The sequence below is a fragment of the Camelus ferus genome, chromosome 16 (genome assembly GCF_009834535.1).
Source record: "Camelus ferus isolate YT-003-E chromosome 16, BCGSAC_Cfer_1.0, whole genome shotgun sequence".
In the NCBI taxonomy this organism is placed as follows: Eukaryota; Metazoa; Chordata; class Mammalia; order Artiodactyla; family Camelidae; genus Camelus; species Camelus ferus.
Window position 1 is genome coordinate 7,030,664 of NC_045711.1, and position 21,250 is coordinate 7,051,913.

Below are 21,250 nucleotides of genomic sequence, written 5' to 3' on the forward strand. Positions count from 1 at the left end.
GCCTTGACTCCGGGACCCCGGGTTCTCCACGCGGCGTGTCAGTTTCCTCATCCACAGAGTGGCCGCAGGACCCCTCCCCCCCCGGTGGTCGGGAAGCTCGTCTGAAACCCCGAGCCCAGCTCCCCGCGCCCTCCGCCGCGGGATCCACTGAGGGCCCAGCGTCGGGACTCGGACCGCAGCGATCCGCGGCTCCCGCCTCCTCAGGGACCCCAGGGGCCGGCCCCCACCCTACCCCACCCCACCCCACCCCCGCGCCTGCCCCCACGTGACTTCCTGAAAGGCCCGGGGCCCGCCCCTCCCGGCTCTCAGTTTCGTTTCCTCGGCGGCCCCGGGCGGTCGTGCTGCAGCAGTCGCGGCCGCCGTTCGAGCGCGTCCCTTCGGTTCCCCCCAGGAGCGCCATGGCGGAGCTGTGCCCCCTGGCCGAGGAGCTGTCGTGCTCCATTTGCCTGGAGCCCTTCAAGGAGCCAGTCACCACGCCGTGCGGCCACAACTTCTGCGGGTCGTGCCTGGACGAGACGTGGGCCGTCCAGGGCCCGCCGTACCTGTGCCCGCATTGCCGCAACAGCTACCAGACTCGGCCGCAGCTTTGCAAGAACACGGTGCTGTGCGCGGTGGTGGAGCAGTTCCTGCAGGCCGAGCTGGCCCGGCCCGCGTCTCCCAACGACTGGACGCCGCCCGCCCGCGCCGCTGCCCCCAGCACGCCCAGCCCGGTAGCCTGCGACCACTGCCTGCAGGCGACCGCCGTCAAGACGTGCCTTGTCTGCATGGCCTCCTTCTGCCAGGAGCATCTGAAGCCGCACCTCGAGAGCCCGGCCTTCCAGGACCACTCGCTGCAGCCGCCGGTGCGCGACCTGATGCAGCGCAAGTGCCCCCAGCACAACCGGCTGCGGGACTTCTTTTGCACCGAGCACAACGAGTGCATCTGCCACATCTGCCTGGTGGAGCACAAGACCTGCTCGCCTGCGCCCCTGAGCCAAGCCAGTGCCGAGCTGGAGGTACGGGTGGCGGGCGAGGATGCAGGACGGCAGCCCGGGCCAGCTGGGTTGTGCAGGGGGCATCACCGTGGGCGTCTTGGCCTCCCTTGGATCACCTGGGTGGGGGCGGGGATGGACCTTGCTGGGCCTGAGATCCAAGCAGGACCATCCCCAGTGGCAGGGTAGGAAGGGACTGGGAGAACTACAGCCCTCCACCATCATTTGTGGTCCATCTCGCTTACCCCCACCCCACGCTCCCATTTTACAGAGGGGACCACTGAAGACGCCAGTGATGTTATTTGCCTTAAGCCTAGTACTTGTCTGATGACGTTTAATAGAAGGTTTTGAACGTCAAATAGGAGCGCTGGAGGTTACCTCTGTTGTCTCAATAAATCCTGGTATAGTTAGTTCCATTTTCTAGTTGAGGAAATAGAGGTTCAGAGAATTGGGCCCCCAGCTGGTCTGACACCATGTTTTGCCGTTTCTCCCCATGGACCAGCCTCATAGCCAAGTCCGCAGAGTTCAGAGCATGGGACATTCCTGGAGGTTTGTTTGAGGCCTGTGAGCAAAAGCCTTCCATGAGCCAGAGACTTCTGGTGACGAGGGAGGATGGTTATGGGTTGGGGGGCACAGGAATCTCTGGATATAACGCACAGGAAGAGCCAGACTCCTGCACCATCGAGCCCTCTGCCCTGGCTGTGCCACTTCAAGCACAGGATTCGTCCTCAGCAGTAAAGCGAGGAGGTGGGACCAGGTGGATTCCTCAGGGGCCTCCCAGGTCTATATGATTTCAGGGGTTTAGGGGATTATGGACTCAAGGCAGAGGCTGTAGTCAAACTACCCTTCATTGCATGAGTCTAAGGTGCAAAGCGAGGCCTGATTTGCCGCTGTCAGGGACTACAAGGGCTGTCCATGTGTTGACCAAGGAGACATGAGGCCTGTGGGAAGTTTGTGGTGGCGCCAGGACCAGGGTGCAGGCCTTGCTCCCATCTGGCCACAGCCCTTCCCTGGCCTGGTCTGCTTGTCCAGTCTGAGCTGGGTTCCTGTGGACTTCGTGAATCCCAGAAGCCAGGTCTCAGGCCTGGCCTGACAGTTGACTTCGGAGGCCCAGCCGTTGCTAGCCCAGCCCACCTGGGTGCCCGCCTGTTACAGGAAGGCACCTGCCCAGCCTTCAGAGCCTGGAGCCCTGCTCTGCCCTCCATCAGCTGTGGTTTAGGGCAAATCACTGCTGTTCTCTGAGCCTCAGCTTCTTCATCCGTAAAATGGGATTAATAGCCTTCTCTCTCCACCTCCAAGGGTGGTTGGGAGGCCTGGGGAAGTGGGGCTGGATGAGCTGTGTGGGAAGCACTTCGCAGGCAGGCCCCAGGGTCAGGGTGGTTGACGGGCTCTGACCAGAGCTGGGTGTTGAGACCTGGCTTTGAATTCTGGCTCTGCTGCGTGGCTTGGAACTCATAAAAGGGGACAATATTAGTACCTGCCTCAGAAGGTTATTGGGAGGATTAAATGCGGAGATCCCTGAAGGGCGTTTTACACTGAATGCATGGCCGAGCTGCTGTTACATGCCCTGAAGGGAGGGTGCTTCGAGGAAAGTGTCAGGCTACCCAGATCTTCTTTGCCTCAGGGCAGCCTGGCTCCTGTCCAAAGGCCCTTCAGGAAGTTCATATCCAAGAGGCAGAAGGCAAATAGGGGCCCATCTCAGCCTGGCCTGGGGCCACAGCTCTCTGTCAGCCCAGAGCTGGGTCTGGGCCCAGGTGATTTGTGTGCCGCACATGCTTGGCTTTGAAATCTTTGTGACAGGCCTTCCCCTGCCATCTCCCCCCACCTGCCATTGTCCTGGCTTGTTGAGTCCTTCAACCTGTCTAGTTTTCCAGCCCTGCTGCTGGTCAGTACTGGTGGCAGAGCCAGCCCAGCTTGGCTTGGTCGCTGGTTTGAGGCAGAGTCAGGACCCAAGTCCCCGGTCTGTGAAGGGATCCTCAGAACTTCAAAAAGTTCTCTACCTTGATTAGAGAATGGTCATTGCTGTCAGTCTGTGGGTCACTTTCCTTTTGTCTGTGGCTGAGTGGGTCCCTCTCCCTCATCAGGGGACTGCTGTATGCGTTTGATGAATGATTGGTAAAATCTTTCAAAATATGGAATGCAAGGCTTTTCTACCAAGAGTGGCTCTTGGAGGTGAAAACAGTTGGTAGTCCCCAGAGGTCTCTTCCAGCTCTGAGACCTGTGAGGCCACAGCTGCCTGGGCCTGCCCTTCCTTCCACCTTTGGTTCAGTGTATCTTGGTTACTGTTAGAGGCCAGGCCAAAGGGCATTGTCACAGAAGTCTCATCATTAGTGACCTGGGCTTTTGGAGTTGAGTTAGTGTGGCCTTGGTCTCTGCTTCCAGCCTTTACATGTGACTGTCACTGGGTTGTTCAAGGTCAGGTTCAGCCCTGCCTCACTCTGGTGGAGCGGGAGAGGCTGGGAAGTGGAAGGGAGGGCCAGGGTATTGTTGAACCAGCTGGTTACGGGACATACATTTTTTTCCTAGAAGTTTCCTGTATGCTCAGTTTGTTCTTTTTTTTTTCTTCTTCTTCTTTTTGTGTGTGTTCAGTTTGGGCACGAGTCTATAATTGTGACACCAGGATCTTGTAACACCGGTTAATAGCGTTGTGACCTAAGGCAGGCCACCTAATTGCTCTGTGCTTCAGTGAGTTCATCTGTCAAGGGCGAGTAACCCCTACTTCCTAGTGTTGTTTTTAGCTTTACATAGTTAATATTAGAAAAATGCCTGGCTTGGAGGAAGTACACGATAAACACTCACTTTCTTCATTATGGTGATGCTGGTGGTGGTGGTGACTTTCCCACCCATTCCTAGGCCTCAGCATTCCACCTGAGCAGGGTGAAATTCATATATGGATTACGAACATTTGTGTAAGTACTAAGAGGCCTGGGATGAAATTAGCTTCCTTCTTGCATAATTTGCCAGTGTATCTGAAGGTGGCTGGGGATTTAGCAATTCTGAATCACCTTAGTTTGGTTTCAGGGACTGAGCTGTCGGGGTGGGGGTGGGGGGGTCTGCTGCTGGTTCATCCTTATTCCTGGGGTGTAGCCCTTGGAGGTCCCTGCCTGTGGGCTTACCTAGTGAGCCTTGGGCTCTTGACTTTTGTCCCCTGCTTCCCAGAGGCTCTCCCAGCTGCCTTCCGGAACTAGCAGATGGCTCTGGGAGAACAGCCCCGGATGCCAGGCTTATCTCTCTAGGTTTCCTTCTCCCTGGCCTGACCTTCATACTTCCTCCCTGCCTTGTCAGCTCCCCAGTGTCTCTGAGCAGATCCTTCCTCCCGCCATATTTTGTCTGCTTTTCTGGTTGTTTACAGTGGGAAGGGTGGTTTGAATGACCTTCTTTGCCACTTACTGAGGCAGCTGTCCCAGCTCATTCTGTCTGTATGAACTTGGTCACCTTGCTGTCTTCTTTGCCTCCATTTCATCATCTGTAAAATGGGTGCGAGTGAAGAAGCTCAGAATCATCCACGCTATCATTTCCTAAGGCCCTTTGTTCTTGCTAAGATCCAGGCACTGTGCTGAGGACTTAAACAGCTTCAGTTAATCCTCTTACTAGCCCTGCGGGTGGGAACAGTTACATCTATTTCATAGCCAAGGAAACAGGTGAGAGGCAGTTGGAGAACTGGGGCTCGAGACTGGACCCCTGGTCTGTCTGGCTCTGAATCCTGTACTTGTAATTTCTTTAGTGTACTGTCCCCCTGAAAGGATGGAGGGAGGCTATAAATATGAAATTGTTTCAGAAAGCTACAAGCAGGCAAGACTTGGGGTGGTGGAGGTACCTTTGGGATTGAACCAGGGGCGGGCCCTGGTGTTGGGTGCTGGGGGGAGTTGAGAGCAGGTGCTTTCTCACCCGGTTGTTTTCTCTGCAGAACAAGCTGAGGCATAAACTGAGTATCATGTACTGTCAGATCAATGGCGCATCGAGAGCACTGGAGGATGTGAGAGCCAGGCAGCAGGATGTGCGGGTGAGTGACAGGGCTCTTCTGGGGCCTCCCTCTGCCTCCAGGAAGGATGAGCTCAGCTCTGGCCTCCACAAGGCCCATGCTTGTTTCCTTGAGTGTCAGAATTAAACTTCAGCTTTGCAAAACATGCAAGAAGAGCCGCAAACCAAGGAATGCCGTCCTGGGAGAGGGCCTTCGCAGAACCAAAGACAACCTACAACTCAGCCTTGGTGCGGGAGTCATTAAAAATTAGGGTTGGTTAAAAGAAGGATTTTTTGGATATTAAGAAATCAGTCTGGGGGGAGGGTATAGCTCAAGGGGTAGAGTGCATGCTTAGCATGAACGAGGTCCTGGGTTCAATCCCCAGTACTCACTCCAAACATAAATAAATAAACCTAATTAACTGTCCCCCCCAAATAATAAAAAGAAAAAAAGAAACCAATCTATAATGTTTATCAAATATGTGATTAAAAGAGTCTTATTCACTGTTGGAAGACCTGCCTGGCTTCTGAGAATTCAGATAATCACTAAGGACAAATAAAAATTGAAAATGTTTTCCATGCTAGGCAAAGTGGCATAAATGTGATTTTTTGAACCATTGTTTTTTTTTTTTTTTCTCTTTAGACATTCAGCAGTTAAAAAAAAAAAAAAAAGACCAAAACAAAAAAACCAAATAATTTTTTATTGCTGCCTTAGTTTGCATAATCTAATCAGACAGGGGTATATGTTAATCAAATGCTCCAGAAAATGTTAAAATTTTTGAAAATATCAGAGAGGGGTTGTACCTGGTGCAGTTGTTATAAGGTCATATAATAAAATACTCTGTTTCAGGGAGGGTTTTCTTGAAGAAATAACAATTTCACAGAGCTCTGAAAAAAGGAGAATGAATAGGGATCTAAGCTTAGGAAACAGCGTGTGCAAAGACCCCAAGTTTTTGGATCCAGTTAGGCTTGCTCATGAGAACTAATTATGTGCATCTCTTTTCAACTCTACGTGTCTTTTATGATTTTTTCCAGCTTTATTAGGGTATAATTGCCACATAGCATTGTGTAAGTTTAAGGTATTACACAACAAATGATTCAAAATATGTGAAAAAAAAAATTAGGGTTGGGCGGGGAGGGTATAGCTCAGTGGTAGAGTGTGTGCTTAGCACGCACAAATCCTGGGTTCAATCCCCACTACCTCCATTAATAAACAAATAAATAAATAAACTTAACTATTGCCCCCACCAAAAAAAGAAAAAAAATTAGGGTTAAAACCTAATATAAAAAGAGGTTATGATTTAAGTGGGAGAAAAACACAAAGCCAAAGTTGCATCTGTTTATTTATTTTTTTTTTGAAGTTCATTTCCTAGGGCTACTGTAAGAAATGACAACAGACCTGGCTTATGACAATAGAAACGTGGTCTCTCACAGTTCTGGAGGCCAGAAGTCCAAATTCAAAGTGTCCATGGGGCCACACTCCTTCTGGAGGTTCTGGGGAAGCATCTTTCCCTGCCTCTTCCAGCATCTGGTGGCTCAGGCATTCCTTGGTTTGTGGCGGCATCATCCAGTCTCTGCCCCCGTCTTCAGGTGGCCTCCTCCCTCTGTGTCCTCTCCTCTTTTTCTCTAACAGGGACACTTGCTATTGGATTTAGGGCTCACTGGGGTAATCCAGGAGGATCTCATCTCAAGATTCCTACCTTAATTACATCTGCAAAGACTCCTTTTCTTAGTAAGGTCACATTTACAGGTTCTGCAACATGGACATATTTTTGGGGCGCCACCATTCAACCCATTATAGGGATTACAGGAAAACAGACTGGAAGGAAACACAGTAAAGGAACAGCAGTGCAAGTATTGCAGTGGTAGAATTAGGGGTGGTTTTATACTGAAAGAAGATTTGATTTTTAAACATCTTGTTCTGGAGCTGCAGCGTGAATTTTCATTGCAGCAGCTGTGGCTTAATTAGGCGAGGTCTGGGTTCAAATACCAGCTCTGTTCCGTTCTAGCCTGGGATACTTTGGTCACGTTGGCAGATCTCTGAGCCTTAGTTTCCCCATCTGCATGAAGGAATCACAGCCTCTTTCCAAAGGTGAGGCTTAGAGGAACGGATGCACATGAAAGTACCTGCATCGGTTGGGGGGCAGGGGCAGCCTAGACTGCTGTAATGAAGATATAAACCCCCTCAAATTCAGCGGCTTAAATGAGACAGACATTTATTCTGCTCACTGTGACAGTTCAAGGCCAGACCTGATCAGCCCAGGCTAGTGGAATGGCTCTGCTCCACGTGATCCTTCAGGGTTCCAGATCTTTCCCTCTTACTGCCTTTCCTCATCTCTTTGGTTGCAGCTGGGTCACCATTCCATCTGTCTTCTAGCCTGTGAGAAGGCAGTCAGGGAAGGAGAGGGTGGCACTTATCCCTCCGGCTCCCGTTGCCCTGGGAACAGCTCAGTCACACGACCAAGCGCAGCCGTAGGGGAGGCTGGGAACTGTAACCATGTGCCCATCTAAACTCCAGAGGTGTCCTCTTACTGACAGGCAGAGAGGAGGATGAATGTTTAGAGATGTCGGCGGTCATGTTGGAGGTGGCAATGTGTTGGATAAAGAAAGAACTGAATTCCATCTCCCTGGCCCTCTTGTGTGGGTTTCTGTTTGTCATGTTGTATTCTGAGCCGACTGAGCGACCCAAGATGTAAAGTGAAACTCCAGCTTCCAGAGCAGTGCTAGCCAGTAGAAATATAAAATGAGCCTTACATATAATTCTTTTCTAAACCTTTTTTTAAAATTCCTTTTTTATTGGAGGTACTGGGGATTGAACCCAGGACCTTCTGCATGCTAAGTATGTGCTCTACCACTGAGCTATACCCACTCCTTGAGCCTTACATATAATTTTAATTTGAATAACCCATGAAGTTAATTTCAATAATATAGTTTATTGAACTCAGTATGTCTAAAATATTATTTTAATCAACATAAAGTATTAAAGAGATGTTTCATATTCCTTTTCTTCTACCATCTTTGAAAACCAATGTGTATTTTACACATATAGCACATCTTAATTGGGGCTAGCCATATTTCAGATGTTCTGTACACGTAACAAGTGGCTATGGTGTTGGATGATGCAATTCTTGAGGAAGTTTTGTGAAGCAGCTTCATACCCTTAAAAAAAAAACTACCCATGAACTGCTTCCCAGCTTAAAAAATAAAATTCACCCATGAAGGTAGAGCCCCCACCTTGCTTCTCCTTTTTTATATCCCCCTTCCTCTTCCCCAGAAGTAACCACCATTCTGAATTTATTTATCCGTCCCCATGTGTTTCTTTATACTTTTACTATGTAGGTGTGTACTCCTTAGGCAGTAAAGACTAGCATGCTGTTTCTCAGCTTTACATAAGGAGCGCCATCCTGTATGTCTTTTTCTGCAAGTTGTTTTTCCCTCATTACTATTTAACATTCCATCCTGTGAATAATTTTCAGTCTTCTCTTGATAAACATTCAGGCTGTTTCTGGGATTTTGCAAATTCAGTGCTGCTTAAAGAGCATTCTCATGTGTCTCTGGGGCAGGTGTCAGAGAATTTTTCTAGAGTATATTCCTTGGATTGAGTTGCTGGGTCCCAGGGTATGAGCACCTTCAGATACACCAGATGTTGCCAGATTGCTCTCCCACGTGGTGGTTGTGTCCATTGGTATCCCCACGAAGTATAGGTAAGAGTTCCTGGCAGTCCACGCCTCCCTGACACTTAGCTTTTTGGCCACTCTGATGGACGCCCTCTTACTCTGGCTTCTCAGGAGGCTGCGCACAGAAAGCTGGACCAGCTTAAACAAGAACACTTGGAAATGAAGGCTCTCATTGATGCCGCTGAGGCCAGCTCAACGCGAAAGATAAAGGAAGAGGAGAAGAGGGTCATCAGCAAGTTCGACCACGTTTACCAGGTCCTCCTCAAGAAAAAGAGTGAGATCCAGACCTTCAAGGAGGAGATTGAATTGGCCCTGAGCAAAGGGGACGAGTTTGAATTTCTGGAGGTGGGTCACGATGAGGCCGTTGTTGGGTATTCTCAGCCTTACGATGTTGATGACAGGTGCGGTGGGGGCCCTTGAGGAGCTGGGACAGTAAGGGGTCGAGGGAAGCATCCCTGAGACACCTGCTGTGTTCGTTTTGTACATTTCATGACGACTCGCCACAAACTTAGTGGCCTAGAAGAACATATGTCTGTCACCTCGCATTTTCCATGGCTCAGGCCTGACTTAGGGCTCCCCAGGCTGCAGTCTGTGCGAAGTGTTGGCCAGGCTGCATTCCTTTCAGGGCTCAGGGTTGTCCTCACGTGCTTGTTGGCAGAACTCAGTTCCTGCCAGTGCAGGACCGAGGTCCCTTCGTCTTGCTGGCTGCCCAGCGGGGCTGCCCGGTTTCTAGATGTTGCCGCAATTCCTTACCATGTGGCCCTCTCTCACGTTAACAGCTTACTTCTTCAAAACCAGCAGGGAATTTCTCCCTCCAGGATCTCCCAGATCCTCTGTTAAGGACTTTTACCTGATTAAGTGAGGCTCACCCAGGATAATCATCGTTTTGATTAACTCAAAACCAACAGATTTGGAATCTAAATTACATCTGCAGTATCCCTTCAGTTTTTTCATGTAACATAACCTAATGGCTGGAGCGATATTCTGTCATACTCACTGTCCTGCCCCAGGCTCAGGCTGAGAAAACGATGTAGGGTGGGTGTACCCGGGGCAGGCGGAACTCTTGGAGGCCATCCTAGAATGTTGCCTCCACCCCCATCCCTCTGTCCCTCCTCAGCATGGCCCCCGGAAGTGTCTTTCTAAAGCACAGACACCCCTCCCCACCCTTTCTGACTTCTTGTCCCTCAGCTTGGCCCACAAGGCCCTTGGAGACCGGCCTGCCTTTGCCAGCCGCCTCATTTCGTGCCCCCCACCCCCGCCCACGCCCCACGCTCTGACCACCGCAGTGCATGCACCATTCCTCAGACGCGCTGGGCTTTGGAAGGGACCGCCATGGCTGGCCTCTGCCTAGTCAGTCCTGTCCCAGGTTTGTCCCCGTGGCAACTCCAGTTCCCTCACCTTCCTCAGATGCCATGACTCTGCCATTGCTGGCGATCAGAGCATGCTAACTACCTCTGCTCTGTACTCGACGACGTCGGTTCTGGATATGCTTGTTTTCATGTCTATTTAAAAGACCGTTGTAGGGAGGGGATAGCTCAGTGGTAGAGCGTGTGCTTAGCATGCACAAGGTCCTGGGTTCAATCTCCAGTACCTCTGTTAAAAAATAAATAAATAAATAAACCTAACTGCCCCCTCCTCGCCAAAAAAAAAAAAAGATCATCAGGCCCTTTTGGGCAGGGGTCACCTCTTTTTACCGCCCTCTTCCTCCTGGTGTGGCCAGCACACAGCAGAGTGTCTGGCATGCAGCAGGTGTCCGGGGAGCCCCTTTGATTGGGTGATGGGGCTTTGACCCCTCGGAGGCCCAGATTCCATGTTTGGGCCCTGAGGAGGGTTCAGGAGCGCCTGAGAACCTTCTCTTCTCCGTGCAGGGACCTCTGTCCACGCCTAGGCTGGATGGCATTAAGTTTCACCGCATGTGCTCTTTCGTAGCGGCCATGAGCTCTCCAAGAAGGATTCTGAGTCCGCGTCTGGGTCTCGTGATACTGTAAGACCCAACTGGGTCTGGAGTTTGGGACCTTCTGTGAGATCCTCCCTTTTCGTTGGATGTGTAGCTGAGTCCTGAAGCCCTCGAGGCATCCCTCTCTGTTCTCAGAACATGTATTCAGAGCTGGTCCTCAGGGGATGGAGATGGTCATGAGTCACCTGTACCTTTTCAGCCACAGCTGGAGGGGTGGAAAGAGCATTATCCATTGGGGTCAGGAGACCTGGGTCCCAACTTTGTCCCCACCACTAACTGGCAGAGTTCTAGGTGGGACACTTGGCATTGCTTGACTTCAGTTTTGCCATCTGTAATGTACGTGACCTCTGAGAGCCCTTCCAGCTCCAGGTCACTGTCGGTTTAAGTGGCACTTGACCCCTCAGCAATCTCTGGCCTGTAATTTGAGAGGCTGATTGGACTTGGTGCCCACGGGCGCTGGGAAGCTCCTCCTGGGGTTCGTGAGGCCTGAGCCCAGGCCCTGGCTTCCTCAGAGCTGCCTGAACTAATCCTCTGGCTTGTTGCAGAAAGCAGCAAAACTGCAAGGAATCACAACGAAGCCAGTCTATGTCCCCAAGGTGGAGCTGAATCACGAGTTGATAAAGGGTATCTGTCAGGGCACCACTGACCTTAAAAATGAGTTGAAGCAGTCCATCACTCACCTCCAGAACAAGAAGCCTGAGGAGCCCACTGTTCCAGGTAACCATCAGCAACCGCCATGCTTCCCTGCGGTGCCCCGAAATGGGATGGATCCCCGCAGCGTTGTGAGATGGGAAAGAGGGTCATGATCTGGGGCTTGAGTTTCAGGGGTTACAAAACATCTGCCCTCCATCTAGGAAGTAGGAGGAGTCTGCCCCATCCTGAGACAGTAGCCATCCTTCCTAAAACATTCTTGGAGGCTGGATATTATGCTGGGACTTTCTAGACGGGCTGTTTTTGTCTCAGTCTGAAGTTGACTCAGATGGATTTTGAATGGATTCTAGGTTGTCAGTGTTATTCGGTGGGGAAATGGCTAATTTTGGGGGTCAGAGAAACCTGGAATTCCTCCATGATACCCCTTATGCTTCCCCCCATATCCAATCCATTGCCGGATTTTGCTTTTTAAATATCTCCTGACTCATTCAGCTGGTCTCACTGCTGGCCCCACCTTGCCTGCTCTCCAGGGCTGTCACCTGTGGCAGCTTCCTTTCCTCCCTCTGCAGCCACTCCTGTTGCAGCTAGCGAGAACTTTTCAGGATGCAGATCTGATCTCCTGGGATCTTCTCCCTTGCCTCACTTCAGAGAATTTCCATTGCTTTTAGATCACAGACTAAACTTGACCCTGGTCTACAAGCCCCTGCCTGGTCAGGCTCCATCTGTTTCTCCAGCCCCGAAGTGCCCCCTCCTTGCACACATCCCTCTACACGCAATTTCTCAAATATGTTCAGCCTCCTGCCACAGGGCCTTTGCACATGCTCGTCCCACTGCCTTGAGGGCTCACGTGCCACCATCTTCACCAGGTGACTCCTCTCACCCTTTGGAGATCAGTTGAAACACTACATTTCTCAGAAAACCTCCCCTGTTGCCACTCTTCTTCCTCAGATGAAGTCCCAGGATCCTTATCATCCATTGGGGCCCTTTTATTCTTCCTTGCTGGCCATGCCTGGGTCTGTTCTCATCCAGCACTCTCCCCAGAGCTGGCACAGAGCCTTGCTGTGTAATCCCAGGGTGGGCCTGAGTCAGCCCCGCCAGCCAAGTGGCCCAGCAGAAGGGCCTCTGCAGCAGGCATGACGTGGCCATGGTAGAGGGGCAGACTTTATTGAATGAGCCATGCGTGTTTGTTTTCCTCCTCCATCAGTGATCACTGGTCTCGGGGAGGAGGGAGGAGAGAAACCAGAGTGAAAGGAGCTACTGCCCCACGCTGGGCATCTCCATCTCACCCCCACCAGGGAGGGAAGTCGTCCCTGTCAGATGCTGGAAGGAACCAAAGCTCGTGGAGGGTTGGGAGGTCATGGAGCTCGGTGCTGGTGGAGAAAAGTCTCCACCCCCGCTACATTTTAAGGCAGAGAAAGGAGGGAGTGCACCAAATTCGTCTGTTACCTTGTGTCTAGTGCACGTACTTGGTCAGATGCGGAAGAGCAGTAGGCATTGTCTTTGTAAGCCCCTCCCCGCCTGCCTGCCCTCCCCCGGCCAGGCTGGCTCCTGGACTTGGTGTGGAAGAGCTGCATAAACTCACCCCTTCTTCTTTGCCGCAGGGGACCCTGGAGGGCACAGCCTGCTGGCTGCACAGAAACCCACACGGCCTGGGAAGAAGCTCCAGAGTAAGTAGCCCCACCGCTGTCCACGTGGCAGTAGCGGCTGTGGCTGGCGGTACACTTCCGGGTGGCATGGCCCCTTCCAGATGCAGATCATCCCGGGCACTGGCTCTGATGTGGGAGGAAGGGGTAGCCAGGGGGCCATGTGGGGCGAGGAAGGGTCTGGTAGGGAGGGAGCAGGACTTGTCTGGAAAGTACAGTATCCTGCAGGCTGGCAGGAGTAAGTTCCAAAACACCCCTTTTCATTCTGCTGGTGGGGAAGGTGGCAAAGAGGGAACCTGAATTCTTCCAGCCCACTTAAGCTCGAGCGCGTGTCAGAATCCCAGGGGCTTGTAACACACAGACTGCTGGGTCCCTCCCCTCCATACTCTCAGATTCACCAGGTGTGGGTGGGCCGGAGAATATGCATTCCCTACAGATTCCCAGGTGAGGCTGATGCTGCTGGTTTGGGGACCACGCTTTGAGGACCATTGTTTTAGCTACACTCAATTCCCACAGGCACACACTCCAGATACCCTTTAAAGATTGTTGTAATATTGGGCCAGCAACTCTCTTTTTTTTTTGCTGACTGCCTATTTTTTTCTGTATGTTTGTTTTTGCATTTTTTTTCTTTTGTGGAGGTATAATTTACCTCCAATAAAATGCATGACACTTAAATGTATAGTTAGATTAATTTTTTTTTAATGGAGGTATTGGGGGTTGAACCCAGGGCCTCATGCATGCTAAGCACGGACTCTACCACTGAGCTATGCCCTGCCCCCCCCCCCGTGTTAGATTAATTTTGACAAACACATCTGTTTTACCATTACCCAAATCAAGATAAAGAATTTCCATTACCCCCGAAAATTCCTTCATGCCCCTGATTAGTCAGCCTTTCCCCACCCAAACCACTGGTGCAGGTTTCTATCACCATAGATGACTTTGCCTGTTGACCTCATATTTTTCAAGTTAAAACATCTTTGCTTTATTTGTATGTATGGGTCACCTTCATGCAATGTGTTTTGAAAATGTCACTGCATTGTGCTTTAACATACCTAATTCTGAAAATATTCTTTTTCAGAAGAAGAAAAGAAACCCAAGAAACCTCGTAAGTTAGGCATTTCTGCGTCTGTTTGTTTCTTGAGTGCCCGAGAGCAGAGCCCGACGCCGATAGTAGAGCTGAGCCGCGGGGTTGGGGGTCTGTGGTGGCCCTGGGCTCTGTGACTGTGTCCCGGGCTGGCAGCCAGGCCTGGGCTTGGGAATGAGGCCAAGTGTAAATGCAGAAGTTCAGTGAGTGTCACTCTGTCTGGACTCATTTGTGTTGCCCTGGCTGTCCAGGTGTGTGTTTGTGGAGTCAAGAGTTGGGGGGAGAGCAGGCCATCAGGTCACTGTCATGTCCCCACTCATGCTTCTCCCTTATCCCCAGCCATTGCCCTACCTGGCAAGAATCTCTGTTTTGGAGCCCCAGAACAGTTAGTGGAAGTCAAGCAAACTGACCAGGAGGGTGAGTTCCGGGGGGCCAGGGGCAGTAGGGTGCCCACTCTGAGTTTGTTCTGAAAGTAGCTCTCTCTTTCTCATCCAGCTGCAGCCAAAGTCGTCACCCTTCCGCCGACCTCGGAGTCTCTCAAGGCCAAGGTGCTGGAGACCTTCCTGGTCAAGTCCAGGCCCGAGCTCCTACAGTGTGAGTAGCTTTGAGCCGCTGGCTCGCTTGCCCATGCCTCTGTCCGGCTTGGTCAGCCTCTCCCCTCTTCAGCGACTCTCTGTCCTCTACTTTATCACATCCTTACTAGCTCCCTTCAGGCAGCACCTGCCTTTCTTCCCGTCCCTGCCTGCCCCTCCCACCATGGACTCCGCCTGGAAGTGATGGGAGGTCCTTCCTCCAGGCCTGGTGTGTCCTAGGGCAGGGGTGGAAGGGACAGCCAGCACTCTGCTCAGCTCAGCCTTCAGAGCTCCTGCAACTGATTGGAGGTGTGGCCAGAAGGGTGGGGAGGCTGGGCTAGTGTCCCAACCAAGGATTAATTTTAGGTCACTTCTGTGCTTACAGACCTCAGTCGGCTCCTGGCTGCCCGCCAATTAAAGTCTAGACCCATTAGCTCTCCACTCTGTGGAGAAGAGTCCCTCTTCTCCAGCTGTGGCCGCTGTGCTCCCAGCTGCCCTGCCTTCCCTGGTCCCAGCATGGGTCCACCAGCCTCGTGACTCTGTGTGGCCCTCACTGTCCCCTCTGCCCAGCATAGCCTTTCTCCCTTCTCTGCTCCCGTCTAGTTCTTCTCACCTGTTGCTCGGCTCAGATTCCAGCCCACCTGTGAAATGTTTCCCTGTGCTCTCTCTGCCGTTCAAGTGGAGCCCGTTGTCCTGTATCTCTGTCCCTCCCCTTTTAGCAGAGTGTGGGTCTCACAGTGGTAGACTTGCCTTGCTTGTTGGAGTGTGAACTCCACGAGGCCAGGCACCATGTCTGGTTCATGGTTGTGCGTCCTGCACGGAATCTGGCCTGAACCAGGTGCTCAGTAAATGGTCTTGGATGGAGAAATAGACAGACAGATGGGTGACCAAGTAGATGGACAGATGGCTGGATTGATAGATGGGCAAATGTCTGGCTGGCTGGACAGAATGGATGGATGGGTGGATGGATGGATAAAACAAGTGAATAAATATTACCAGTTAGGAAAGGGTTTAAAACTGAGAGCACTTCGGGATCCTTGTCATTGATTCCTTGGAGTAATGCTTTCTTAGATGCTGTTAAAGTCATCCTGGACTACAACACCGCCCACAACAAGGTGGCTCTGTCCAAGACCTACACCGTTGCTTCTGTGGCTGACACATCCCAGAACTACCGGCCACATCCTCAGAGGTTCACATACTGCCCTCAGGTGTTGGGCCTGCACTGCTACAAGAAAGGGATCCACTACTGGGAGGCAGAGCTGCAGAAGAACAACTTCTGCGGGGTGGGCATCTGCTACGGCAGCATGGACCGGCAGGGCCCGGAGAGCCGGCTTGGCCGCAACAGCGCCTCCTGGTGCGTGGAGTGGTTCAACACCAAGATCTCTTCCTGGCACAACAACGTGGAGAAGACCCTCCCCACCACCAAGGCCACGCGGGTTGGGGTGCTTCTCAACTGCGATCATGGCTTCGTCATCTTCTTCGCCGTGGCCACCGACAGGGTCCACTTGTTGTATAAGTTCAAGGAAGACTTTACCGAAGCTCTGTACCCGGCCTTCTGGGTGTTCTCCACAGGCGCCACAATCTCCATCTGCTCCTCCAAGTAGGCGGGGCACCGGCCGTCGGCCCGACTGCCTGTGCGGTATCCGAGGCTCCAGTGAAAACGCAGCAGTTGGAACTCTCGGGGAGCTACCCCGAGAGGCCCCAGGGTTGAAAGGATGGGAGGGGGGCTGATGGAGGGTGAGAGGATGGGGAGATGGGGTAAGGGGAGGGGTTTGGCCGGGGAAGGGGGTGGGGTGGTTGTGTTGTGGGCACGATGACCTCCTGCCCCTGTTTTGGGATCTCCAGGCTGCTGGGCAGCTGCCTGGGGCTTCGGGGAGTAGTCATTAGTGCCCCTTTCCTCTTGGAGAAGATCTGTGGCCACTGTGGGTTCCTCCTTAGCCCTCTGGTGTCTGCCTCTTTGCTCTCTGGAGTAGCCTTCAAATCTTGGTGTCTTGATGACAGGGCTATTCAACTCTATAGATTTTTGTAGCATTCCGAAGGCATTGAATTTTAATATCACCCTCCACTACCTACATGTGGCGGTTGGGAGTAAGTGCTCAGACTTTTGGTTAGTTTCTTTCTTCTTTTTCTTTCTTTCTTCTTTCCTTTTTTCCTTCTTTCTCTCCTCCCTCCCTCCCTTCCTTCCCTGTGCTCAAGGGAAGCTCCCCACTGCGGGTCTCCACCCAGACCAGAGTTTCCCAAGGAAGTATGTCCTTTTCCTCCACTGGAAAACAGCCCTGCTTCCCTTCCCGTCCTGCAGCCCCTCATCACCCCATCCATGATCTTAAACTGTTTAATCCAACAGGAACCTTTTCAATCTAAGATTTCAAACCATGATCTGAATCCACCTGTGTTGAATGTGTGGTTCAGGGTCAAGGTGACCTAGGTCCCGTGTGGCTAGGAACCCCTCCCACTCCCAACTATTCTGAAAGGCATCTCAGCGGGGACGCCTTGGCGGCAGCCACGGAGCCTTCTTCCCGTAGCCCAGGCTTTGGGGGAAGGGGCTCCACTGGGCAAGAGGGACCCTGACCTGCGTTCACAGGTGGTGGTTCGGCTCTTATTGGAGCATCTTGCCTTCTTACTTTTTCTCTCCTCAGTGATAGCCTCCTCTCCCCAGGACTGTGAGGCACGGGACTGGCTGGTGCAGATACCGCTCTGGCCAGCACAGCTGAGTGATCAGCTAAGCCTGTTGTCACGCAGACAGCCCATGTGTGGCTACCTCAGGGACCATACTAGGTCACCTGCTGGCGTGACTACCTATGGCCAAAAGGGCCTGCTAGCAGATCCGTGGGAAATGGCAACATTCCTGTCCATTCTTGGCCACGGGCTGCAGACCCAGCGCTGGTCCTTACTTGAGTCACAGGCCTGTCACTGGCCCTAGCCTCTCGGGCTCTTATCCTTGTTTGAGCCAATTCCAGACATAGGGATTGACCAGGTGAAGGGTTGGGAAGACTTAAGGACCAGGGAGGGAACAAGCTGCCAGGCTGAAGCACAAGGGGCTATTTTTCCTGCAATGTTCTGTGCAGTGAATATAACCCCAGTCCACTAAGGGTGGGGGTGAGTGGATTGCTGGAATTTCCTGAGCTCCTCATATCCTGATATTGTCAGGACATAAGTTCTTATCTCAAAAGTGGGAGAAACTTAACCTCCCGTGGTGAGATAAGTCCTGCTCTGGGCTTTCCCAAGAGGAGGGCTGAGGCCAGGCTCCTTGTGGTATGAAAAGGAGGGTATCACTGGGGCAGGGGGCACCCCAGACCTTTTCATATGGATGCTGGAGAAGTTAACACATCTCTTGTACTGGACTCCTAGGGCACTCTAGTCAGGCCCAGGGCACTTGATAGTCCTGACAGATGTGTTGGTCTGCGTCACCTCCCGACACAGACGTTCACCTCCTGGGGAGAGAAACCATCTTTTTACGGAAGACCTCCCTGCAGTAGCTGAAATGTGGTTTTTAAAAGTTTTCTTCCTTTGCTTCTGGGAAGGAAAGTTCTTTGTCGATTCTTCTCTGCTTTGGGAGATGGTCAAAAGCATCTTCAGTGAGCTCCTAAAACGAAAGCCTTGTTTGAAGCCAATTCATACTTGGGAAACAGCTGGATGGAGAAGAGAATGACAGAGATTAAACCACGGGTGCTGCCCTGGCTCTTCTGCAGAGTTGAGGGCAGCAGAGCTGGCTCTTCCCTGGCGAGCGGCTCAGGAAGCATGAGTGCTTCTGTTGAGGAGCAAGCAGGTACTCAAGCCTGGCCCCGCGCAGGTGCTTCGGAGACGTGAATTGAGGGGCAAACCCTCGCGCCTCTGACCATGAGACTTAGCGTCTCCTCCCTTGCCTTGCCGGGCCGCTGTGCGCCCACTAGAATTGGAGGAGACTTCATATTCATCTGACTCCCTGTTTTGCAGGGTCAGTCAGAGGGGGAGGTATTGGGTGACTCCGCGCTTGCCATCCCATTGTGAAGGAGGTGCCTCCTAGATACTCCCTGGTACCCGGGGGAGGGTCAGAACTCCCCAGATACACAGACGAAAAAATACTCCTCTCCCAACCCAGGTATCAGGGGCTGTCTCAGTCACTCTGCCACAATAAACCAAAGGTCAGGGTCAGATTCTTGTTACTATTCAAGGTTGGTTGATTGGTTCCCCACTTTTCCTTCCTCGGAAATGGGTCTGTGATCTACAACTAATACTGATATGCTGTCTCTTACCTAATTCTGCCCCACCCCGTGTTGATTTTAATTAACTAGGAGTATTTGAGCTTATATATTCTTGAGCTTACATTTTTTAGAGTTGATTCTTTAGGAGACAATCAGAGCTGTAGACACGGATCTTTTGAGACCCAGGAGAAAAACTAGGGCCAAAGCTTGCTGACAAACCTTAGAAGCTTTGAATGCAGTGCAGCTGCACTGGCTGTTCTTTCACACACGTGCGTGCAGTGTGGGTAGAAGTGTTACTTGTCTGTCATGCTGGAGTCAGGTGCCCCCAACCAGCTGTCCCGGGGTTGAGATTTCAGCAGAACTATAGCCCACTGGAGACCTGCCCCGGGTGTGGCAACCCCTCCAGAAGCTTTTGATAAAGAATTCTCAGACTGATAGGATGTCCTGCAGGGGCTTTGCTTCAGGATAATCTGAGGATGGGGGCCGTAAACAAACATAGACGGGTAATCAGGGAAACAGTGATGGAGATGCAAGGATTCATTACATTATTCTTTCTTCTGTTGCCTGTGTTCGAAAATGTCTATAATGAAAAGTTTGAGAAAATGAATCCAAAGCAAACCAGCCATGGGCCCTGTTTGTGGATTTTATCCTTCTTTGATGAGAGGCAAGAATCGGAGGAGGTGTGGACTTGAGGTGATTGTGTGAGCATTTGAGTGGCGGTTGTCTCTGCTTTCTGATGGAGAGATTCTAAGTCCTTGGCCTTGCCCTCGGTAATAGTGTGAAGGAAAAGCCGGGCTGGGCCTAACTCATAAATCTAAGTTTAATAATAATAAGTGTCGGATTACTGATCTGAGTTCTGCTGGGCCTAACTCATAAATCTAAATTAACAAGTGTCGGTTTGCTGATTCCCTGCTTATGTTTTTTTTTGCTAGCCAGCTGGATTTTCAGAGAGACATATCTGACCTTGGAATGTTGGTTTGCTGCCTCTCTGCCTCTGCTTTTGTGATAATGATGCTGCTGTTCCTATTGGCTGCATACCCCAAGCTTGTAATTAACCCTATAAAACCTCATGCACAGGTTTTGGAGGTGGTCAGAGCTTCGGAGCAGAAGCCCCTCAGAGCCTGCCGGGGTAATAAATCTGAGTACTAAATCTGAGTACTCCATCCCTCTGAGTGGTGCTAGTTTCTTGGCTGGCCTGTTGTTTCCATAACAATAGGAGTGTACTTGTTATTCAAAAGCCCCTTGGATCCCACCTGAATTTATGCTAAGAGTGCCGGTAAAGAAAGGGATGGTAATACAATAAGAAAGGCTAGTTGAAGGGGGATAATTTGGGTGAAAATGCCTCATGACTGATGAGGTGACAGAGCAGGACTCTGTGGGGCCTTCCTGGGACAGGACACTGCCCCCCACCCCCACCATCCTCTGCTGTGACTCCTCTCTGAAGTACCCAGATCGTAGCATCTCATGAATATTTCCTGAGTTTTTCAGATGCTAAAAACCATAACCAAAGGGAAGGAATTAACTACTTGATGATCATGAGCACATGGCCCCCAGACCTGGAGCCTAGGGGTTGATAGTGTTGACTGACCCTGATATGGCAACGTCAACCAGAGAATTGTGCACAGCTGATCACGCGCCCTGTGACCCCCCACTTCCCCCTTACCCGGCCTTCAAATATGCTTTGCTGAAACCCTTTGGGGAGTTCGGAGATTTTGGGGGCGTGAGCCACCCCATCCTCCGTGCTCGGCCCTGCAATAAACCTTTCTCTGCCCCAAACGCGATGTTTCAATTTCATCTGCCTCACGGTGCTGCGGGCACACGAACTTGCCTTTGGTAACAATGATTGTCCCTTCCTTTCTTTTGTGATGGGATTTTCTGTGCTGAAGTTACTTCCTCTCAGAAGTTCAGACACTAGAGTTTTTTGGTTTTTTTTTTAATGTTTCCCTGTATGTTCCTGAAGTTTCTTGATTGAAAACATGGAGGTGGGAGCACATCTCCTCCCAGATGGGTTTTGAAATTCCTGATGGAACTGTGTCCAGCTTTTGGTTTCATTGAGTTTTCTCTGTTGATGTCCTGTTTTCAATTTCACTGATTTCTGCTCTAATTTTTATTGTATCTTTTCTTCTGTTTACTTTGGATTTAATTTGCCTTCTTTTACTAGTTTCCTGACATGGGAACTTGTATTATTGGTTTTAGAATTTTCGTCTTTTCTCATATATGCATTCAGTGCTATAAATTTCTCTGTAACTGTGAAAGAAAAGCTCGGCTGGGTTAACAAGCTAACTCACAAATCTAAGTGTAACAAGTGTCGGAATACTGATCTGAGTTCTGCTGGGCCTAACTCATAAATCTAAATTAACAAGTGTCGGTTTGCTGATTCCCTGCTTATGTTTTTTTTTGCTAGCCAGCTGGATTTTCAGAGAGACATATCTGGCCTTGAAATGTTGGTTTGCTGCCTCCCTGCCTCTACTTTTGTGATAATGATGCTGCTAAAGCAGTTCCATGCCTATTGGCCGAATACCCCAAGCTTGTAATTAACCATGTAAAACTTCAT

At 51.1% G+C, this 21,250-nt stretch overlaps 1 protein-coding gene across 1 annotated transcript; it reads left to right on the plus strand.

Moving 5' to 3' along the window:
• The first annotated feature begins 296 nt into the window (after positions 1-296).
• On the plus strand, positions 297-19,600 carry TRIM25 (tripartite motif containing 25). The gene is made up of 9 exons (XM_014556519.2): positions 297-995; positions 4,879-4,974; positions 8,720-8,953; positions 11,111-11,282; positions 12,818-12,883; positions 13,938-13,964; positions 14,283-14,360; positions 14,439-14,537; positions 15,587-19,600. The coding sequence occupies exons 1-9, from the start codon at positions 399-401 to the stop codon at positions 16,117-16,119; spliced, it is 1,902 nt and encodes a 633-aa protein (XP_014412005.2). The 5' UTR covers positions 297-398; the 3' UTR covers positions 16,120-19,600.
• The last annotated feature ends 1,650 nt before the right edge of the window (positions 19,601-21,250 follow it).